The 23,820-nt window shown below is 38.2% G+C and overlaps 2 protein-coding genes and 1 long non-coding RNA gene across 6 annotated transcripts in view; 2 read left to right on the top strand and 1 right to left on the bottom strand.

The window, feature by feature from the left end:
* The first annotated feature begins 381 nt into the window (after window positions 1-381).
* The window catches only part of LOC125784350 (uncharacterized), a 57,274-nt gene continuing 33,835 nt past the window's right edge, over window positions 382-23,820 (top strand). Inside the window, exon 1 of the long non-coding RNA XR_007427136.1 lies at window positions 382-448. This is a non-coding gene — a long non-coding RNA (uncharacterized LOC125784350). The remainder of the gene's footprint in view (window positions 449-23,820) is intronic.
* LOC103033323 (tubulin epsilon and delta complex protein 2) lies at window positions 11,091-20,367 on the bottom strand. Of its 3 annotated transcripts, none has more exons than XM_022665056.2 (10): window positions 20,314-20,367; window positions 19,678-19,794; window positions 18,919-18,983; window positions 18,357-18,789; window positions 17,823-17,876; window positions 16,763-16,841; window positions 15,231-15,381; window positions 13,423-13,521; window positions 13,152-13,315; window positions 11,091-11,918 (listed from the first exon to the last, which is right to left on the bottom strand). In XM_022665056.2, exons 2-10 carry the CDS (start codon window positions 19,773-19,775, stop codon window positions 11,772-11,774), a joined length of 1,290 nt encoding a protein of 429 aa, XP_022520777.2. In that variant the 5' UTR covers window positions 19,776-19,794; window positions 20,314-20,367; the 3' UTR covers window positions 11,091-11,771. The 3 variants fall into 3 exon arrangements, 2 of the variants coding, with proteins under 2 accessions (XP_022520777.2, XP_049323602.1); XM_049467645.1 differs by lacking the exon at window positions 20,314-20,367 and adding an exon at window positions 20,134-20,307; XR_007427089.1 differs by lacking the exon at window positions 20,314-20,367 and adding an exon at window positions 20,134-20,307 and having other exon boundaries at window positions 11,808-11,918; window positions 13,152-13,338.
* Window positions 20,346-23,820, top strand: part of cfap70 (cilia and flagella associated protein 70) — a 24,210-nt gene continuing 20,735 nt past the window's right edge. For both annotated transcript variants that reach the window (XM_049467625.1, XM_049467624.1), the window contains exons 1-4: window positions 20,346-20,522; window positions 22,114-22,297; window positions 22,846-22,944; window positions 23,119-23,204. In XM_049467625.1, coding sequence (XP_049323582.1) covers window positions 20,457-20,522; window positions 22,114-22,297; window positions 22,846-22,944; window positions 23,119-23,204 — 435 coding nt within the window. In that variant the 5' untranslated portion in view covers window positions 20,346-20,456. The remainder of the gene's footprint in view (window positions 20,523-22,113; window positions 22,298-22,845; window positions 22,945-23,118; window positions 23,205-23,820) is intronic.

Genomic DNA, 23,820 nt, shown 5'->3' with positions numbered 1-23,820 from the left:
AGACAATTTCAATTTCTGAATCAGTTTCTCTGATTTTGTATAAAATTAACATTGTTTTATTCTATAAACTACAGACAACATTTCTCTCAAATTTACAAATAAAAATATTGTCATTTAGAGCATTTATTTGCAGAAAATGAGATATTGCTGAAATAACAAAAAAGATGCAGAGCTTTCAGACCTCAAATAATACAAAGAAAACAAGTTCATATTCATAAAGAGTTCATTTCATTTTAAGAGTTTAAGAGAAATCAATATTTGGTGGAATAACCCTGTTTTTATAATTACAGTTTTTATGCATCTTGGCATCATGTTCTCCTCCACCAGTCTTACACACTGCTTTTGGATAACTTTATGCTACTCATTCCTGGTGCAAAAAATCAAGCAGTTCAGTTTGGTGGTTTGATGGTTTGTGATCATCCATCTTCCTCTTGATTATATTCCAGAGGTTTTCAATTTGGTAAAATCAAAGAAACATAATTTTTAAGTGGTTTCTTATTTTTCTTCCAGAGCTGTATAGGAGCATACAGTACATTAATCTGTAAACCAATTAATTATTGACTATTAGTCACTTTCCTTCCCAATATCCAACACAATATATAAGAACAGCATTTACAATCATATGAGTTTTACAATTCCGATTCTTCAATCCAACCAAACCAAACCCAACCCAACCCAACCCAAAGGCATGGACTGCAGTGAACCTCCTGCAGGGGCCAGGCTGGGGCAGTGCCAGTGCTGAGGGGTTTATGGGGGCTGGGAGGGTATTTAATGACAGAGTAATGGGGCTTAGCCTGAATGGAAAAGCTTGTGCTGGCCGACAGGATAAGGGGCGAGAGGGTACACACCGGAGCCCCACTCGCTTCCTCCAAGGCACTGGACGGGTCAAACTCGGACACTCTGAAGAAAGTTCGGACATCTGGTGTTCAGTCGCGGGTTTTTCATTTTTTCCTCCAGTAATGCCATTTCTGAGCGAGAGGGAGGAAATGACTCAGGTTCTCTGGAGACATTGATCATTGAGGCTCATTGTTCACATGCTAACATGCTAATCCAGAACACAAGGGCTCTGACTTTGGCTCACTGGTTCATCAATGAAACTATTACAAGGAAATTAGAATCGTTTTAGGCCAGGTTCACACTACACCATGATGCGTCTACACTGGGTCAAACACTGATGTGGCTGCAGGTTTTCAATTTCAACCAATCAGAAGCTTGTGTACTGATTAATTAGGTTTGGAATTAAATTTCACTGCTGGTTGTTTAGAATAAAAACCTACAAATTCGCCAAATTGGCCCAATGTGGTCCCAGAGTTTGATGCTCTAACACTACACGATTGTAGATACGATTTTCCCATCTTAGACAAAAACTACATGAGTAATATATCTCAAGTGACTGAGATCAAATATTTAACCTGATTGACAGCGATCAGATTTGTTGACATATCAAGAGTCACTTTTCCTACGTGGTCCTAAAATTTGGGCTGAAATTTGAATGGTTAGATTGGATTTCATGCATTATTTTTGACTGTATGGCTGCACTTACTGTTAACTACACATCAGTGCATCCCTTATAACAGAAAACATAATATAAAAATGTTTAGAAACTAGTTTAAAAAAAAGCCTAGTCAGATATCTAGCAGGTTTGATAGCTGGACCTGTTGGCATCTCTATATCCGGCAGCGTAAAAATTGTTGTGACTAGAAGTTAGTGCACTGACTAGCTACAGCCAGTGAGAGGCACATTTTTATGTTATTTTCTGTTACTTCAGTACGTCTTTTCTGTGGGGAAATATCAAACAAAGTATTTTTAAAACAAATTTGAGTCACTCTTCCTATTTGGTGTTGCAATTCCTTTAGAAATGAATGTGATGCATACGTGAGATGCGCTACACACAAAAGCGCTAGGGGGCAGTGCAGCACTCCAACTCAGCAGCTCCTGAATGGGGAAAAGTTTTGAGTAGCATATTTGGAATTAATTAATGAGGATTATAATGTGAACCTAAACAAAAGCCTTCAATTGGCTATAAATTGGAATTTGCTCACTCGCTATGATCAAATATCTGCTGATCTTCTAGTGATTGTCAACACCTTACAATTATCTAGCCTCGTGAAATATCTAGCAATTTAATATCTGGACCTGCAGACGGCTTTGAAAAATGTTGTGACTAGAATTTGTTGTAGCGACTAGCTACTAATGCTAATGCTAATGAGAAACATGTCTTTGCTGCAAATCAGTGCATTAAAACACTTGTATTAATGTTTTATTTACATACAACTATTTCAGAAGAAAAAAACATGTCTTACGCATGGCAGCTGATCATATCGCATCTACTCTTGTAATGCTTTTTTAAAATTTATGTACATCAATTTTGGAAGAAAAAAATGTCAAGTCTTATTTTTAAATGTTTTTTGAGACTAAACTCAATGGATTCCTCCTGGCAAAAGACCACACCTTCTAAAACCTTCTCCACTACAATACAACAGGTTGTGTAGTGTGAACAATGAGTTCACAACCATTAGAGCAATCTGATGGAGCTAAAATCATAAAGTCATGTAGTGTGAACCTGGCACTATTAGACACTAGTGCATGAGTCTGCGGAAAACCTGCCCGACCCATGAAGCCCCGTGCACTGCCTGAACTGCTCAGCGAAAAACTCTGAGCGAGAAAAAAAGAAGAGGAGGGTGAGCAGATGCCATGCCTGCTCGCTGGCTCTCCTCTATCTTCCTGGCCTCGTACTTGTCTACTCCTCAAACACACACACACACACACACTCTTTCGTACACACTTGTGCACACACTCACACACACATACATACAGACATTAGTGACCTCCTCTCCAGCCCATGCCCTCTCTCTCTACTGATCCACAGCTGCCAGTAAGGACTAGCAGCACGTCGGCTCGGGTTCCACTCTCCCGTTGCGTAAAAAAGCTCGCACATTGCTATGGTGTCACAGGACGGGAGAATGACGTGCGACGCTGACGGGGGTGCACTCCTCTTTCGCCGTGGTGTTCGGTTGCCCACCCTGGCCCACTTCTTCACTGCCGGTGGGGGAGGCAGCCCCACTGGCCTGACGGCAGGAATGCCGGGGACTTGATCTCGATGGCAGTGGAGACTCCAGCAGAGGCTCGGTGTAACCGGCTGCAGGTGTTAAGTGTCCTGGATATGTGTGTGCGTCCAATTGGCAATGGCGCGACGTGTCATCTCCACAGTTGTTTTGACACTAGACACCAGCTGAGCGGCAGAAAACTACGTGCGGGACTACATTGACAGAAACCTTCGGCATTGCCTGTCCGGCGGGGTCCACCGTCCGTCCCTACCGAGAATCACAGTGCACGGCGCTGCTGCCTGACCTGAGTGAACAAGTCGTCGAAAGTTGTCAAAAACTCCTCAAGAACTCCTCTAGAACTCCCAAAACTCCAAGAACTGTAAAAGAAAAGACCTGGTTGGTGGATCCTTCCAAGTAATCAAGAACTACCACAATCCAGAGTGAATCCTCCTCTTCCTCCTCAAAGGGGACACTGCTCGCCACTAAACGGATCGCTCTCCTTCTTTTTCCTTCGCTTCTTCTTATGGACTGTCCAGCAGGAAGAAGCCAGAATGAGTAGGATGACCCCAACGATCAGAAGAACCACCGAAACCACTTTGGTCTGAGGGAGGTCGTTATACGTGTAGGTTACACCAGTTCCAGCCACTCCGATTACCAGGGAGATGATCCCGAAAGGGAAGATGCAGCGGTACCAGGACTTCTCCATGCCTCCTGTGGCCTGGGAGAGTCTTTCCAGAGAAGACAAAACCTCCGGGACTTTGGCCGGCCCTTCCTGAGGCTTGCCTTCCTCCTGGCTTGGAGCTCCAGGGTGCTGGGGCTGAGGCTGGCAAGCCAGGTGCCCTGCGGTGCAGCCCATCTTGTCTTGAGAAGATCTGAAGAAGATCTGGAGAAGCCTTGGAGAAGTCTGTAGAAGTCTGTCGGGCTGTTGCGTTATGTTGCGCAGGGACTTGTTGGAAAAGTCTTGGTGCTTAGAAGGTGGTTCTAAGATCCAAATAGATGGGAAGAGCTTCTTATTGGTAAAAGCAAAAAGAGCAAGAAGAGCAAGAGGAGCAAGACGATGGCTGTGATGACTGTGATGGTTGTGTTGAATGTGTTGGTGAATGAGATAAATAAGATGAGCTAGATCCACGGAATTCCCATGGAAATCCAATCACAGTCCCTGTGCCTCCGCTGTCCAATCTCAGAGTTCTGCATTGTGAATCAGCAGCAGCAGCAGCAGCAGCAGCACATTCACCACTCTTCTCCAGCCCGGCTGTGTGTGGGTATATAATGTGCCAATGGAAGGAGGTGGAGTGAAAGAGAACTGAGGGGGCGGGACAGACCGGCCGATTGGTCGCAGCGACAGCGTGACGTCAAATGCCAGAGCAGGAGGATGGGAGGTTGGGGGTTAACCATTTCAAAGCCATTATCTCCTCAAGCTTGCCTCAGGGGGGTTCTGGGGGTCCTCGCAGCTGCCTTTTACAGCAAGGTAATCACTGGGAGATTACGCAAAACAAACAAGAACGACATAAAAGAAATATTGTAAAATTGTCCACGAGCATATTTCCTCCATCGCTGGCCGAGGAACTGAACTCAGGGGATTCCATGCGAGAGCTCTGAGCTCTGAGCTTTACGAGAGAGTGGGGTTTTACTGTCTATTACTACAGCACTGCAGAGCACAGCCCAGCTTCCCATCATCCTCTCCGTTTCTGTTTAATCCCTCCATAGCTCACACACATGCACCCACACACCCGCACCCACCCACGCTGCAGCACACAAAGGCAGACTGCCAACCGCCTGCAAAAGCATCCGTATGGACATCCATGTGTACTCCCCACCAACTCCCCAGCCTCCACCGCCGCAAATCACACAGGGATTTTTCTACAATAATGATAAAGAGATAACCAATTAACAGCTCAGCACACGAAACACCACAAATCACCACAAACCACACAAATAATTACAAACTACACAAATCACCACAAACCACACAAATAATTATAAACTACACAAATCACCCAAACCAGCACGATTACCATAAATCACATAATTCACCCCAAACACTGTAAACTACTGAAATCACAATAAATCATCACAAACCACACGAATCAACACAATCACCATAAACTATACAAATTACCACAATCACCATAAACTACACAAATCATTATAATCCACACAAATCACCATAATTCACAAAACAAATCACCACAAACCACACAGAGTAACAATAAACTTTCACAAATCACCATAAACCACACAATTCACCCCAATTACCACAAACAACACAAATCACCACAATCCCCATAGCTACACAAATAATTATAAACCACACAAATCACCATAATTCACCACACAAATCACCACAAACCACACAGCTTAACCATAAACTTCATGAATCCCCTAAAATTTACACAAATCATTATAAATCACACAAATGACCACAATCACTATAACATACTTAAATCAATATAATCACCATAAACTACTTAAATCAGCATAAATCTCTACAAACCACACAAATCATTATAAACCCACACATTACTACAATCTCGATAAACTACAAAAATCAGCACAATCGCCATTAACCACACAAATTACTACAATCACTCTAAACTAATCAACACAATCAGCATTAGCTAATCAAATCACCACAAACCACACAAATTACCACAATCACCATAAACCACACAATTCACCCCAATCACTGTAAAGTACACAAATCATTATAAACCACACAAATCACCATACCTCACCACACAAATCACCACAAACCACACAGAGTAACCATAAACTATACAAATCATTATAAACCACACAAATCAATGCAAACCACATCACCACAAATCAAATCAGTCTTAAAACACACAAATCACCACAAACCAATACAAATCACAACACATTACCATAAAGCACAACCACACAAATGACAAGAAATCTCACAAATCACCAAAAACTACACAAGGTAAACCACATAAATCACTACAATCCAATACAAACCATACAAACGAAAATATCAGATTTTAATAAAAAGATAATTATACAGAAAATCTGCCTGTCATGCAATTTCCAATCAAACACTGCATCTTCCTACATCCTCCATTTATTATTTTATTTCCTCTCTGGCTATACTGAAGAAAATTGGCAAACACATTGGGCTTCCACTGGCTAATTAATTACAGACTGAAAAAAACTGTGTGTATGAAGCACAGGTCTGAGATCTCTAGGAGACAAAGTTCATATTAATGAGATGAAGCAAAATGTTATTTAGTTTGCAATAAATCTTGATATAAATGGTAAACATGCTCTGCTTTTGGTACTTTTTGGCTGCGCTGTAAACTCAATGAAGGCAGTCTGAGACGTTAGATGTGGGAGAAGGGGTTGGGGCCACTAAATGAGTAGGCGAGGTTGGAAATTGGATACGGCAGACATTTCTGCTGTCCCATGACTTTTGGCACGTCTGTGTATGTGCAGACTCATGTTGCTCTCTTGCTGTTGGAACTCCTCCACTGATTGGCCGTGAAGGCTCAGCGCTCTGCTGACGGAGTAGAGGGAATCTAATGATGGGCACAGATGCAGGGTAATTGATGAGCGCGGTGACTCAGCGCTGGCATCTTTAATTCCAACAGCAGAGCCACAGAGTAAAGAGGGATGAGGAGGAGGAGGAAGAGGAGGAGGAGGAAGAGGGGAAACAAAGAAAGAGCAAACGAGGGACGGGAGGGATAAGATGAAGAAACAATGGAAGAGTGTATAAAAGCAGAGGGTGTGCTGGTGGATAGAAATAGGGATAAACTGCAATTAAGAGTAATTGCGTGATTATACTGCAGGAACTGTTCACCCAAAAAACAGTAAGAGAACTTTAAATAGTTTAAAGCATGTAAAATAGCACCTACAGTCCAATTTTAAATTAATGCAGAGAGTTGTTTGCCCCGCCCCTTCCTCCCCAGACACAGAGCTCACCTGGGTTGCCAGGTTAAGGACACTTAACCTACACAAACGAGAATAAGGCGAGTTTTTTCAATTTTTTTGTTAAAATGAGCATACAGAATGCCAGTTGTTGCCAAGTTGGTGTTGTCCGGTTAGCCAGCACTAGTCTGGATCACTTTACCTCACCTTTATCTTAAATACTCACTGCACACCATGATAACCCAGCTGCATAAGTGTGTATAAATGCAAGCCTTGAATGTTAAAATGACTTAAAATGCCCATCCCTAATAGCTAAAGATTTTGATTTATTTAGCTACCCACTCTGTCTTGTAGTCCTTCTAGGTTCCAAGCTGTCTCCATTTATTAAACTGCTCAGGAAGCTTTTTAGAAGGATGCTGGGGCTGCAACAAACACTGTGCTTACCTGCTTTTGTGTTCCATAGCTGGCAACCAGGGGTGTGGAAATAGCACTGAGAAATGGGTGTGGCAGTGGGTGGAGTCAAAGGCTAAAACACAAACAGATTTCCACTCTGTAACAAGCAAGTTTCCTTAATATCTGATCATATTTCTCCATAATCTTATTAGCATATATTACACATACTATTTATCACAATAATAAGACTTCAGACTGCACAGAAAACATATTTTCCATCTTTATCACTTTTAATTATAGTGAAAATGATATTTGAAGGAATTGTGGTTGAGCTAGAGTTGTAGTCATGAATGAATTCTGTTTCAAAAATATATTTTGATTTTCTAAAATGATGTACTAAATACTATATACTAAAATTTTACCACGATATGATGGAAAACCTAAGCTTTTGCATATTATGCAAAAAACACTTTTTTTGGCATGCTTTTTTATTTCCACATAGGTCTTGACTGCTACAAGCACCAAAAAATCCATCCACTAGTTTTCTGCAAATCAGCTGAAAGAGTTTGGTGTCAGGAATCATTTGCTTCTATGACCCGCTTGGATGCTCCTCCCTTATAGTGACATCACAATAAAAAAAACACCATGGCTCTATTCCTCACCATAGCCCCTCCCACTAGATCAATTAAAGAAACACTATTTCAATCACTATTTTGGTCTGCTGGTTGAGAACCTTAGACAGTACCAGTACAGCAGGATTAGCCAGCAGACTTCCTCTGAGGGAGGGATCTGTACCTACTGTCTGTGGCAATACAGCAGATGAGTTTTGTGCTTCTATCGCAGTTAAGCATGAAGAACTAGCTTGTTCGTGTTTTGTCATTTATAACAATCAGTGTAAACATGGGGTGTGGCCAGCGACATCTTATTTGCATAAAAGTGACAAGAGCCCTTAAACGGCTTATTCTGAAAGGGACTGAAACTGGTAAGAATAGAGCTGGTGAGATAGATCTCTTTCTTTATGTAAGAGTGATTTTTTTGTGCAAAGAACTTGTTTTAACCTGTAGACCTACAGTATTCTAATAAAATCTATATATATATATAATATATATGATATATATATATTGACATTTTTTATAAAAAATAGCTTTAATTAACACTGAAATATGTTTGTAAGAAAGTTAAACAACTACGCTGCAGACACACAAGGCACGTTATATAACCCGAGGCATAAGTATAAACGTGTAAACGTGGCATTTCGCAGTGGGCGCTCATCTCTGTTAATTGATTTGCTTCATATTTGTCTTATTTTTTCCTCTCAGTCCAAACTGGGAGGTGTGCGCTCCCTGGTCCGGGCCTGTGGGTGAGTCAGTGCATGCGGAGCAGAGTGGGTGGAGGCTGGAGGAGGGCACCCACCCACGGCCGCGCTGTGGGAACCCAGCGCCACCTGTGCCACCAGTCTGGAGCAGATTGTGCCACCTGATTGTGGGCACAGTGCATTATAATAACCCAGAGAGCCACAGTTTAATTTTCTCATACTGTGGCTTTGCGTAAATAAGTAACGCTGGCACCAAACCCAGCCCAGCACTCATACCAGCCTGGCACAGAACTGCCCGCACCGCATACACACCACAGCGATGCCAAGCACACCGTGAGTCATACTGGTAATGAGCTGGCAACACTAAACTCACTAAAGTCTGACGCAGGACATACGGTGTATCATACAGCTCAAGTAACATACGTACGTAAAGGACACGCCCATATAAGGCTTGGCAGAGTGTATCGCTACAATGAACACGTATCTAATTTGATTATTATCATATAGTATCCAGCCTAAAATCGTTATTTGCATATCTAGATCTAATTTAATCTGATTAAACTTTAATTGGATTATTCAAAACAAGATTATGACAAAAAGATCAATGTTGAAAAATTGACATTGACAAATTATGTTTATAATATAATAGTGAGCTCAATCTCTTATAATAATTGATTATTAATCTTGACTAAAATTAAAATAATGGATCCCTTTATTTTTTAGATTTTCTTCATCATACAAATCAGTATAAACCTCTTTAGGCTTCACTGCTGTTTTCCAAAAGCACAGCAGAAACTCCAGCAGCTGTATATTATTTACACACGACTCTCTCTGATGAAGATGAATTTCCTGCTTGTTCATTGGTCAAGCATTTAAGCAGAATATTTTCGACAATATTCTGAATTAGAACTTAATTTGCGTATAAAGATTTGAGTATAAAAATCTCAGGAAGTGTTTTGTATTGTTGAACACATTCTCACAATGGGGGGGTGGGGGGATGAGCATTTAAATGGCCTAGGGGAAATATATGTTGGCCAGTATTCAGTAATGTGTACACTGTGCCTTTAAGAGATCTTTACAAGCTCCTTTGGTGCTGCATTAGTTCATGTATAAACGAATAAATAAGTAATTGGTATACCGCCAGAGCGAGCCCAAGTGTTCTATCTGCTCCATGTGCTTCATGTTTCACCTGCCCCAAGGCTCACTATCAGGGCCGTAGCTGGAAGGCTGAACAGAGACCGGCTCCGGAGCGTTACAGCTGGACACCGCACACCGGGTAATCAGATAATGCAAAAACTCGTAATCATATTTTTCCCTTGCAACCGGACAATAATCTCAAAGAATAATGTAACGTTTTTAACAAATCGAGCCAATTCTATTACTATGGTTTGTTTTAACTCATGAACAGACTGAGACTCAAATTAAATGTATATCGTCGCTGTCCAATGAAAAACAAGTATCTCTAAAAAAGCAACTTTACAAGACAGAGAAAAAAACTTCCAAGCTTTCAATGAAAGTCAATGTAAAAAGAGTTTATTTCAGGTCATTTTGAAGTATTTCTATTGGTCAGTTCTTCAAGAAATTTCGGCACAGTGTAAGGATATGGATTGTCTGTTCAAATTATATAATAAACTAAAAATAGACCAAAATGGACAGCGACGATATACAAGCACTGAATACATGTATTGAGAGATCCCATTACTGATCTAAAATCAGCTCTTTATCAGATTTTGTTAAAGCTCACCTTCCGCGAAAATCCGATTTTTCTTGTTTTTTGTGGAATACAGTAGGTCTCTCCGAGTTGAATGTGTACACCTGCACATTAAACTGTTTTGCAGCCCCCATTGTCTGCAGGAGCTAAGCAAAGAAATCCCCCCTCCCCCCCTCCGAAAAACGGGTGAATTTTGAATCATCTTTCTGCCTACGTAGGCAGAAACTCACAGACCAGCCCACCTTGGCTCGAGAAACTCCCAGAGGCGGAGCTGAAGCGACGCAACATCACCGCTCATCAGTTAGGAGGTGGGAGGCAGTGAGCGGCAGAGCGGCGGAGGGGCGTCGCAGTGCTCCTAGCCAATCAGGGGAGAGATATTTGCATGCTGTTTGCATGTATGAATATTCATGAGCAAAGCTGGAATCCGGTCGTTTTGGACACACCCCTAAAACAGTCCATTAAAAAAGAGCTATACAGAGACACCTGAGCACTTTTTTTTTTTACAAAAACGGCTCACATGTCATTCATTCATACTAGAGACCACAACTAGACATTTTAAAATGAAAGAAAAAACGACGGAAGGTGAGCTTTAATAATTGCATTAAATTCGGAGTATGCTGTTTCTAACTAAACTTAATGGAACTGAATTTAACAAAAGTGTGCTTGGATACATGGTCCACCCATGGTCAAGCACATGAGCTGAAAACGAAGAAGGTGATGATAACCAAGTACAAACAAGTCATTTTAAACCACATTTATTTTGCAGTTTTAATGCATTCTCTCCTTTAAAACTCAAAAGGACCATTCACATTAGCTTATTAACCAGTCAAATCACTCTTTAAGGATGTAAAACAGAAAACAACACACACGCACCACAAGAGAACTGGCTTTTAAGGACTGACCAAATAAGTACTGATAAAAACAGTAATACAGTGGCCTCTACTGGTGAAAACCTACCATAAAAATACATAATATAAAGCATCACTGATCTCCCTGAGCTACAAATTCAGTTCTGGTCGTCAGTAACAGCTGTTAAAAAGCTGAAAAGCCTGAAAATTATCTCCAGCAGTGATTAAAACCCGCAGTGAGCAGAAGAATGAGCCATTAATGACAAAAGATGAGCAGCTGGCAGATTTATTCATTCTGCTCTATCAGAACAGCTGCAGCTCTCAGATCGAGCGTTTATCACAGCAGATAACAGCCTTTCCGCACACACAGCTGTCTCACACACTTACACACGCAAAGAAAGAAAGAAAACTGCAAAAATAAATATCTTCTAGTTCAGCGTTTAAGATGATCCCCTCCCATCACATCTCAGGGTCCTAAAACGGTCCATTTTTTGTGTTAATGGTTCACATAATCACATTAATCATATGTGACCTGAAGTCCAGCTGCTTTACTGACCATCAGTCTTTATTTTTTATGTCTGTTGAGGTTCAGAGTCCAGAACTAGTGTAGGAAACTGTGCTCCTCCCTCTCCAAGCAGTGAATACAGACCCCGCAGTGAAGCAGCACTCAGAGAGCCAGGTATGGAGCACTGAGGATGTGTAGGGGTGTCAGACATGGCCTGCAAAAAAGAAAAACACACAGAAAAAAGACAATAATTAAAATTGCCATATATTCTAATGTACAGCTCTGGAAAAAAGTAAGAGACGACTAAAAATGATGAGTTTCTTTCATTTTACCAAATTGAAAACCTCTGGAATATAATCAAGAGGAAGATGGATGATCACAAGCCATCAAACCACCAAACTGAACTGCTTGACTTTTTGCACCAGGAGTGAAGCAGAATAAAGTTATCCAAAAGCAGTGTGTAAGACTGGTGGAGGAGAACATGATGCCAAGATGCATGCAAAAAAACTGTGATTAAAAACCAACCAGGGTTATTCTACCAAATATTGATTTCTGATCTCTCTATTGATTTCTAAATCATTATAAATATGAACTTGTTTTCTTTGCATTATTTGAGGTCTGAAAGCTCTGCTTCTTTTTTGTTATTTCAGCCATTTCTCATTTTCTGCAAATAAATGCTCTAAATGACAAAGTTTTTATGCGGAATTTGGGAGAAATGTTGTCTGTAGTTTATAGAATAAAACAACATTGTTCATTTTACTCAAACATAAACCTATAAATAGCAACATCAGAGAAACTGATTCAGAAACTGAAGTGGTCTCTTATTTTTTTTCCAGAGCTGTTTATATATTTATAATATTGAGTCTGCTATGAACCTTTAGAGCTGTGTATTTTTTAACTTTTATAGATTCATGTTCACAATTCAGCATATTGCAATATATTCAATTAAAAGTGTTAAACATCCCAAAATACTCTGTAAAGCATTTAGCTGCTCTTATCTGGGGAGCTGTTAACTTGCGGTTTCTGAGGATGGTAACTCTGATTAATTTATCCTACCTAACAGAGGAATGCGGCCTCTAACAGAGACTTCGGCTGCTGATGCTGAAGCAGCATGACCCACTGTACTCTCTCTCAGACTTCGGCCGCTGATGGAGAAACAGTATGACCTACTGTACTCTCTCTTGGACTCTGGCTGCTGATGCTGAAGCAGCGTGACCTACTGCACTCTCTCTCTCTCTCTTAGACTTCGGCTGCTGATGCTGAAGCAGCATGACCTACTGTACTCTCTCTCGGACTCTGGCTGCTGAAGCTAAAGCAGCAGGACCTCAGACCATAGTGTCAATCTATACTATAATAAATATATATGTCAATAATAAATATATGCCATCACTCAGTGAACTGGACATGGTGCTGGATGTTAAGAGGTGTATGAGGTGCTGGTTCTGACCTGGTGCAGGTGAATCTCCAGCTGAAGCTGATTTACTCTCAGCTGTAGCGTGTTCAGCTCCTCCAGCTCTGCTTCAGTGCTGTAGGACAGTAGAGGGGGCAGACAGGACCACATACTTCTCCTTCGGACTGGAAATAATGCCCCCCCGGTGTTCCTCTCAGACTCTGAGAGACATAAAAGTAATTTCCTTAAAAAAAAAACAATAAAAAAAAACAAACAAACGAATAAACAAGTTTTTTTCCTGGACCACTCAGCGCCCCCAACTACGTACCTTTTTTAAGGCGGTCTCCTTCTTTAATGACTCCGATCATCATTCTCTCCAGTCCCTGCAGCATCAGCACCGATTCATACTGCCTCTCCAGTGATGCTTCTGTACACAAAGCATCAACACAAATACATGGCAGAATATTAGAGGAGCACACAATATGATCTGTTTGGCATTAACAAACCTTTTTACAATTACACTCAAGGCACAGCCAATTGCCCACAGCATACTCTCAAATGCACAACATTTCTCCCAAATTCCAAATAAAAATATTGTCATTTAGAGCATTTATTTGCAGGAAAATGAGAAATAATGCAAAGAAAACAAGTTCATATTCATAAAGAGTTTTATGAGTTCAGAAATCAATATTTAATGGAATAACCCTGGTGGTTTTTAAACACAGTTTTTTTTCATGCATCTCTGCATCATGTTCTCCTGCACCAGTCTTACACACTGCTTTTGGATAACTTTATGCTGCTTTACTCCTGGTGCAAAAATTCAAGCAGTTCAGTTTGGTGGTTTGATGGTTTGTGATCTTCCATCTTCCTCTTGATTATATTCCAGAGGTTTTCAGTTTGGTAAAATCAAAGAAACTCGTCGTTTTTAAGTGCTCACTTTTTTTCCAAAGCTGTATTTTTAGTTTAAGCACCAGCAATAATTTTGTTTTTAATAAAGAGCCGCAAACAAATATGCTCATTGTTTGTCTTTCATGGTGACAGTATAAAATGAGATTACTATGGAGGACCAAGACTGCCAAAATTAAAAATAAATAAATAAATAAAAACTTTAGTAACTCACTCAATAAAAGTAATATGGCGATTAAAATGGCAAAGAATGATTATAATTAATATAAAAATAAATAAATACATACAAATAAATATCTTAATAATTTGTTATATATCTTTATTAACTATGTTTAATTTTTATTTTGATTGATTTCTTTTATTTATTTACATAACTACTTATTTCTGCATTCATTTATTCCCCAATCGATCTAGGGTATTTGACATCGATCAACCAATAGGAATGCTTAGACACTGTGACATCAATGCTGGACAGCCCCTTCATTATCATTGAAGAACAAGGAAAAACAGAAATGAATAAATTGGAAAATAAATGAATGCAGGAATAAATACATCAGGAAATAAATAAATACAGAAATAAATAAATGTAAATAATTTTTATTGATTTATTATGTAAATCAATAAAAAAATGAATAAAAAAATAAACAATTTTAATAAAGAAACCCATAAATAACAATAAAACAATAACAATAACAAAAACAATAACAATATTTGTTTTTATGTACATTTATTTATTTTTCTATTGATTTTTACAGTTTTTATCACCATATTACTTTTATTGAGTGATGTATATACATTTTTTATTTATTTTTAATTTGGGCAGTTTTGGTCTTCCATTGATTACATGTCGGCTGTTAAATAAATACATTGTGTGGGAACAAAGTATGTAAGAAAGTTATGTACAATGTAGTAAGAAAGAGTTATGGAAAAAAGTATAGTTCGGTTTTTGATACCGAATTAAAAGTATCATGTCTGTACCGGTAACAAAAGTTTTAAAACAATACTCAGCCCTAAATGCAGCAATGCAGGCCAGCGCTGGATACTTTTTAGGAAATATATTGCACGAATGTATCTTTAATGTACTGCTAAGTTTAATTAATACTATAACCAGAATGATACAAACACATCAGAACATATTATCCACAATGCTCATCTCTCAGCCTCTCCTCCTACACACTCCTGCTATATTCGTTCATTCATTCCTTCCTCCCTCTCTGATGGATTCAGTACCTGGATCGGTGCCCGGCCCGCGGGTTGATAGCGGCTGCTGGTTCCGGAGCGAGGCGCGGTAGCACTGACTCAGGTCCAGTCCGAGCTGCGTGAGGGAGTCCAGCTCCGCCTGTCTGACTGATACCTGTCCAGAGAGCCAATCCTTCGGGAACTGACACAACAACGGGTCAAGGAGCCAAAGCACACCAGCTGTTATTCAGAACAACAATAATACTTACTGTATACAGTTCCAGCCAAAATACTAAATACACTTTAAATGGACGCTTTACACGTTTTACACACAACCATTTACCCTCAACACTCATCCACACACCGGTGAAAAGCGTCAGCCAACAGAGCACAGCATACTCTCAACCGGAAATTATCGTCCACCTGGAGGACTGCATCGGACACTATAGCATTAACCCAGGACAAATATGGATCTGGGCACACAGTCATACATACATTTTATACACACACACACACACACTCACAATCCTTTAAAATACACATACCTATACATACACATACAAATCAATTTAGACTAATACATTTTTCTGGGCAATTTAGAATATTCAATTTACCCGAATTGGTTAATTGGAAACTCCACCCAGATAGGGACTTGAACCCATGACCCCAGTGCTGGGTGGTGAATGTACTAACCACTAAGCCACCGTGCCGACCACAAAAAAAAAAATTATATGGGGGAAAAAAAAAACATATGGAATTATTTATTAGACAAAAAAGTGTTAAACAAACCAGAATAAGTTTTACTTTTTAGATTCTTCAAAGTAGCGCCTCTTGCTTATATGATCAGTTTTGCACATCTCTTCTGGATTTCCTCAGTCAGTTTTATGAGGTAGAGTCACCTGGAATTCAGGCTTTCAGTTAACAGCTGTGCTGAACTCATCAAGAGTTAATTACTTGAATTTCTTGTCTCTTAATGTAAAGGTTTGAGAGCATCAGTTAAAGTAAAGTAGTGAAGAGGTAGAGTTACAGGTATACAGTGAATACCCCTATTTGAGTAATGTTCTAATACAGATTATGAGACGCAAAAACTACTCAACTTTACTTAAGTAAAGAAAAGTATATATATTTAAAAAAAAAAAACTTTAAGAAATTAGGGTCAGTGCAGTCACTAAAAAAAGACAATCATATACATTATAATGATGATGAAACTGGCTCTCATTAGGAGTTCCCTCTGTTGCACAGGATAAGTTCATCAGAGTATTTTGGTTTGTATATTTGGCCTTATATGTTCCTTTATAATCTGGATAATTTCACTATTCATTTATACTGTAGGGCAAAATATGTATAAATACTTTTGACAGGTACTGTACAACCCTGCTACTAGTATTAAACAATGTAATTTTAATAGTAATTAAATTAAATTAATACACACTTATGTATTAGGTAACAATATTTGTGGCATTATTAAGAAAGAGAAGCTAAAGATACCGGCCAATAATAAGGTTGGAGCTTCTCCTGATTAAATTTGCTAGGATTTATAGTTAATAATATATTTTTACCCAAACCCACGAATGGAAGGATACAGTGCTGCTGAGTCTCTCTCGAAAGTGAGTTCGCTCAGGTACCGGCTTGGAGTGTCGGCTCAGAACTTTATTCCACAGTCTGAGGATAAGGAAATGAAAATATTAAAATAATACACAAATAGAAATACAGTACCAGTCATTTTTCCCTAACATTGTAACAGTGTAGTGTTAAACACACTTGAGGATGATTTTAAAGTTCTTGAAATTGACTTTCAGATTGACTGACCTTCATTTCTTCAATGAAGGTCAAGTTCTTCTTATTTTTTTCCCTTTTCTTTACTAAATTGAGTAGTTTTTCCCCATAATCTGGATTAGAACATTATTCAAATATTCACTATTCACTGTATACCTGTAACTCTACCTCTTCACTACTTTACTTTAACTGATGCTCTCAAACACTTTATTAAGAGACAAGAAATTCAAGTAATTAACTCTTGATGAGTTCAGCACAGCTGTTAACTGAAAGCCTGAATTCCAGGTGACTCTACCTCATAAAGCTGACTGAGGAAATCCAGCAGAGACGTTCAAAACTGTTCATCTAACAAGAGGTGCTACTTTCAAGAATCTAAAATATAAAACATATCCTGGTTTAAGACTTTGTCATTACTAAATAATTTCATATGTCTTCTTCATAGTTTGAACATAATAGTAATAACATTTTCACATAAAGAACACTGCATTTAAGATGTGTCCAAACTTTTGACTGGTACTGTATTATCGCAAAGAAATATTTAGAATATTCAGAAGCCAGTCTGTTGTCATGCATGCAATCCCAGAATACTCTGGTTATACATGCACTGAGAAATCAGCTCTCTTTATTAGATTTCTTAATCATATTTTAAGAACTTACTCTGATGGAAGAAATCAAACAGAGTATGCTGATTATTTGATTACTTATAATAATCAGATAAGTGCATTAATCTGATTATATGAACTGATCATTGAGTGCTTGTAAACACAATGAACTCAAGGACTAAAAAGTAATACATCCACTGGTATCTCTTTATATTATATTTATATGTATTTTTATGCAGAACAAACACACTGTAAACACACTGACCTGTTCTTTTTGGTCCTTTGCGCTTGCCATACTGGAAACCAGGGAGAAAGCACCCTGAAAAAAACAATAAAGCACCATTTAGCTCCTGATACACAATACGATTAATGCTTTTTATTATTTTATTTATCCCATTTTCTCCCCAATTTACACGGCCAGTTACCCACCCACTCATTAGGACTCCCCCTATCACTAGTGATGCCCCAACTGCTGCTGATGCAGCATTGCCGAGTAGCATCACAGCGCTAACGCTTGGAGGAAAGCGAAGCGATTTGGGTTCTGATACAACAGCTCACAGACGCAGACTTGTGCTGATCCACATCACCCTAGGAGTGATGAGGGGAAAGAGCGCCATCTACTGTACCCACCCAGAGAGAGAGCAAAACCAATTGTGCTCTCTCTGGGCTCCGGCAGCTGATGGCAAGCTGCATGACCGGGATTCGAACCAGTGATCTCTCGATGATAGTGGCAGCGCTTTAGTTTGCTGGACCACTCAGAGTCCTAATGCTTTTTTATTAAAATAAGGAATAGACTCACATTGGCTCTTTTAGAAGAGACACTTGTCCTGCTGATTTTAACTGCATGTCGTCAGTCGGTGGTCCAGCTATAATCTTCTCCTCAGTGGAGGTTTTGGAGTCGGTGCTCTGGCTGGAAGACTTTTGAACAGCAGTACTGGAGATCTGTACTGTCGCAGGTTTCGCTACCAGTGGTTTCGCTCTGACGGTGGTCTGAGCTGAAGGTCCTCTCCTGGCAGGACCAGTCTGTGTTGATTTTTTGGGTTTTATTTGAACAGAATCTTTAGCCGTGGTTTTGATAGAGACTGGTACTCGATTGCTGTTTTCTACAGGTTTCTTTTCTTGTAATTGTGCTCCATGGTTTTTGAGCAGGGCAGAGCTGCTGCGGACTTTCACAGCCTTTTTTAGAACTTGTTCCAATAGATCGATTTCTTGCAGTTCTTTTACAGGAATGTCTGAGAAATTAATAGAAAAAAAAAACAAAGTGTATATCGTAACGACAAAGTAAAGTAATATATTATGCCCAATATTGTGCAGCCCCGCAATGAAGCATGCTTAATTTTCCCCATTTAATTTGTTCTTACCTTCATTTTTTACACACACACTTGCTGATCTGTCAGCTTCACTAATATGGATCACAGGAACCTTCCTGCAAACATGAGGAAGAGGAAGATGGATGATCACAAGCCATCAAACAAAACTGAACTGCTTGAATTTTTACACCAGGAGTAAAGGCATAAAGTTATCCAAAAGCAGTGTGTAAGACTGATGGAGGAGAACATGATGCCAAGATGCATGAAAACTGTGATTAAAAACCAGGGTTATTCCACCAAATATTGATTTCTGAACTCTTAAAACTTTATAAATAAGAAATTACTTGAGGTCTGAAAGCTCTGCATGTTGTTTTTGCAAATAAATGCTCTAAATGACAAGAAAATATTTTTATTTGGAATTTGGAACAAATGTTGTCCGTAGTTTCAGAATAAAACAACAATGTTCATTTTACTCAAACATAAACCTATAAATATAAAAAATCAGAGAAATTGATTTATAAACTAAAGTGTTCTCTTTATTTTTTTTCCCAGAGGATGTCAGAGCTGTATATATACATGAAAAACTGAAACAATGAAATACTTAATAAATGAAAAAAAAAAAAAAACAACAACATAGAACCCATTTCTTTTTCACTATGAACTAAATAAAAAAATATTAAATATTAAAGTTTTACACCCAATTTATTATTTTCAAAAGGTCAGAAAACTGATAAAAATACACTGACATGCACAACATTTACAAAATATGATAGCTACATGTAAATCAAGCTTGAGATGAATAAATCTTACATGGAGTGTAGGATATCTCTGCACTGTTTGATGGTTTCTGTGAGTTTTGCCTGTTGTGTGCAGCACATTTTAATAACTTCATCCAAAGAAACTGACATTATCAGAGAGCTGGCCTGCCTGTTAACAGGAAAAAATAAATTTCACGGTTATTCAGCGGTATATTTATTAGTGTATATCACAAAAAAACCTTTTAGAAGCTAACTATGGAAGAAAACCTAGCTTTAAATACATGTAAATAACTTTAAACTGCATTTCCAGTACAGGTGGGTAATCCAGGTCCGAAAAGTAAAAATCCATCCCAGGATTTTGTTCCACCTGTGTGACTGGCTCTGCTGCAGCTCCGCTCTATACATAGCCAGCCCTGCAGTTGTAAGGAAATACCGGGTTGGATTTTTACAGCACTCCGGATCTGAATTAACCCACCGCTATTTTCCAGCAGGTCTGGTTTAAACTAACCTTCCCCGGACAGCGAGCTGCTACACACCGACCCCGCGCGTTTCTGTGTAAATATGAAGGTTATATATTTCTAGAACTGTAATACTTCGCTTTTAACGCTATATAAACAGTTTATAACTATAAACTAAGCTAGCTGCGCTAAAAACACAGCTTCTGCCGCTCTAACGGAAGCTCACTCACCGCTCAGATCTCGCGAGGACAGCTGGTTGCTAATGGAAACGGGGACGCTCTCGCGCTCTGAGACTATGGAGATAAGAGGTGTGGAATATTGAGCTAGTTTAGTATTTTTACATAAATTTCTGCTTTTATCTGTGAATTTCAGCATGGATACTCAACAAGCAGCAGCTGGGGTTCCAGTACAGATTACTGTGGAACGAGGAAATAATTTGGTAAGGCTAATTAACTAAATATCTGCCTAACTAGCAAACCTAGCTAATTAACTATTTATTTAAGTAGCTAATTAACTAATTAACTAAAGTTATCTGTCTATAGTTAATTAGCTAGGTTAGCTAGTCTGTTAATTAACTACGTAGATAAATCGTTGGTTTATTAGCTAACTAACTATTTATCTAAGTAGCTACTTAACTAATTAACTATCTGCCTAACTAGCTAGCTAATTAACTAACTATTAATCTTAGTAGCTAATTAAATAATTCATGAACTAGCTAACTATCTAGGTATCTAATTAACTAATTAACTAGTCTAACTAACTAGCTAATTATCTAACTATTAATCTAAGTAGCTAATTAAATCGTTCATGAACTAGCTAATTAACTAACTGTGTAGGTATCTAATTAACTAATTAACTGGTCTAACTAGCTAGCTAATTATCTAACTATTAATCTAAGTAGCTAATTAAATAATTCATGAACTAGCTAATTAACTAACTATCTAGGTATCTAATTAACTAATTAACTAGTCTAACTAACTAGCTAATTATCTAACTATTAATCTAAGTAGCTAATTAAATCGTTCATGAACTAGCTAATTAACTAACTGTGTAGGTATCTAATTAACTAATTAACTAGTCTAACTAGCTAGCTAATTAACAAAATATTAATCTAAGTAGCTAATTAAATAATTAATGAACTAGATAATTAACTAACTATCCAGGTATCTAATTAACTAGTCTAACTAGCTAGCTAATTATCTAACTATTTATTTAAGTAGCTAATTAGCTAATTTATTATCTGTCTAACTAGCTTGCTAAATAAGTAAATATTTATTTAAATAACTGATTAACTATCTGTATAACTAACTAGTTACTTACCTAATTAACAATCGACCTAATTAGCTAATTAACCAAACATTTCAGTAGCTAATTAACTAATTGACTATCTGTCTAACTAACTAGTTAATTGACTGTTTATCTATGTAGCTACTTAACTAATTAACTATCTACCTAATTTGGAAGCTAATTAACTTATTATTTATTTAAATAGCTAATCAACTAATTAACTAGTTGTCTGTCTGTCTGTCTAATTAATTAATTAACTGTCTGTCTAGCTAATTCATTAGTTAGGTAACTAATTAACTCTTTTAGGGATTAGTATTGATGAGTATAGTGAGTACACTGTGAATAGTATTTTAGCCAGTCGTGCAATAAAACAATATATATGTTTCACAACCACTATGATGTGTGAACGGTTTGTTATGCTATTCTATTATTATTATGTCAGTCACATATCATCCACAAAAACATGTTGTCTTTTTGCGCAATGGCATAATTGGGCCATTTTCTCTTAAGGGGTGAAGTCACTGTTGTTGCCAGCAGTTTAGACACTAAAGGGTGTGTGTTGAGTTATTTTGAGGGCACAGTAAATCTACACTGTTATACTGTAGCTGCACACTGACTACTTTACACTGTATTAAAGTGTCATATCTTCAGTGTTGTCCAATTAAAAAATCAAAAAATGTGAGGAGTGCACTTGTTCTGTTTCCTTGTTCACAGTTTAAAATGTTATTTTTACTGTATTTCAGAGGAGTAATAAAAGTGAGCCATTTCTAAGTTTTGTGCGAGCTGAGTTTAACGGGACAGTGCTGGGAGACTCTCAGAAGCTGGACGTCCCGCTGGACGACTGTGTGAATTTCAGCTTTACCTGCAGCTTTCAGTGCTCAGAAACGGAACATACTCTGAATGACCTGGCCAAGGAACCTGTCATACGTGAGTTTCTGATCCGTTTATTTTTTTTAATTATTTTTTTATCCAATAAGTCAGTCATTTACTGATTTTTTATTTCAGTTAGAATGATACAGCACTATGATATGATATGGTTTTAAATATATTGGCCTTCCCAATAGAAATGAATCCCACTATTTGGTGCATCTGAATGTTACTGAGCTCTACTAAAGCCTGAGTAGACTGATAAATCACTGCACTGATCAATTATTGTTTTTTAAGTGTTCCCAAGCCCACTTACGGTATATTGACATGCCAAGTGTCACAGGACAGCAGTATGTAAACCAATCATCAATGTTACCTCAGGGAATGGCTTGGGAACAACTACACCTGTATAAGTTGTGAGGTATTATCTTGGACGCTGACCAAAGTTCAGCTATTTCTTGATGTCAAATCAGTCAAACATGAATAGCAGTTTCATATTTTCTAAAAAATAAAAATGAAAAACTTTACAACTATATAATCACAATTCTACATAATTTTACACAACTTAAGCTTGAAAAAGAAACATATCTTTATTTGTGTCCCATCAGTAACAGTAACAGAAGTCTTCCCCAAAGAGAAAAAGCAGAAACAGGACAGAACAAGTGTTTTGGGACAGGCTGTGTTGGACCTGATTCCTCTATTGCATGGTGAGAATTCAATATATATTTTTCTAATTTTATTAGTTTTAGCCATTCACACATTTACTCTTTTACATTTCTGTATGTGATGAGTGTAATAAGGAATGATTACTGATGTTTAGCAGTTTTAAATTAAAGCTGGTAAGCATTTATTAAAAAAGTAATTTTATTTTCTTATTACAGGTGAGAGCAGATTCTCCTCCACCGTGACGCTCCACCCTGTACCTGAATCATCCACTGAGACCAGCACACAGACTGGAGGAGTAACAGTAAGAGTGTAGGGAGGGATGAGTGTAGGCGGTATTAAATGCATATAATATTTGCTATTAGATTAAACAGAAAAGTGTTTTCGCAATTAAATGTATTAAAATTTAGATACATGTAAAATGAAAAAATCCTGCAAATGAAATTATATTTATATTAGCTCGTCTAGCTCCATATTTCACCACCAATATACAGTATGCATATATACATACATAGAAAGAGAGAGAGAGAGAGAGAGAGAAATCCATATACAGTATCAGTGGTTTTTCAATATTTAAAAAGGAACTGCATTGTAGATTAATACTAAAGTCATCAACAAACCAGAATATGTTTTACTTTTTAGATTCTTCAAAGTAGCATCTCTTGTTTAGATGACAGTTTTGCACATCTCTGCTGGATTTTCTCAGTCAGCTTTATGAGGTAAAGTCACCTGGTACTATTCACTTGGTATACAGTGAATAGCTGTAGTTCTAATTCACATTATGAAAAGAACTACTCAAATAAGTAAAGAAAGTTTAAAAAATGACTTTAAGAAATGAAGGAAAAAAAACATCAAAAACAATGTGATGGTGAAACTGGCACTCATCAGGGCCACCCCAGGAAAGGAATAGCAAGAGCTTC

Source organism: Astyanax mexicanus, chromosome 19 (genome assembly GCF_023375975.1).
Source record: "Astyanax mexicanus isolate ESR-SI-001 chromosome 19, AstMex3_surface, whole genome shotgun sequence".
Classification (NCBI taxonomy): Eukaryota; Metazoa; Chordata; class Actinopteri; order Characiformes; family Acestrorhamphidae; genus Astyanax; species Astyanax mexicanus.
The sequence above is the reverse complement of the archived record's forward strand: the minus strand, read 5'-3'. Positions and strand labels throughout refer to the sequence as shown.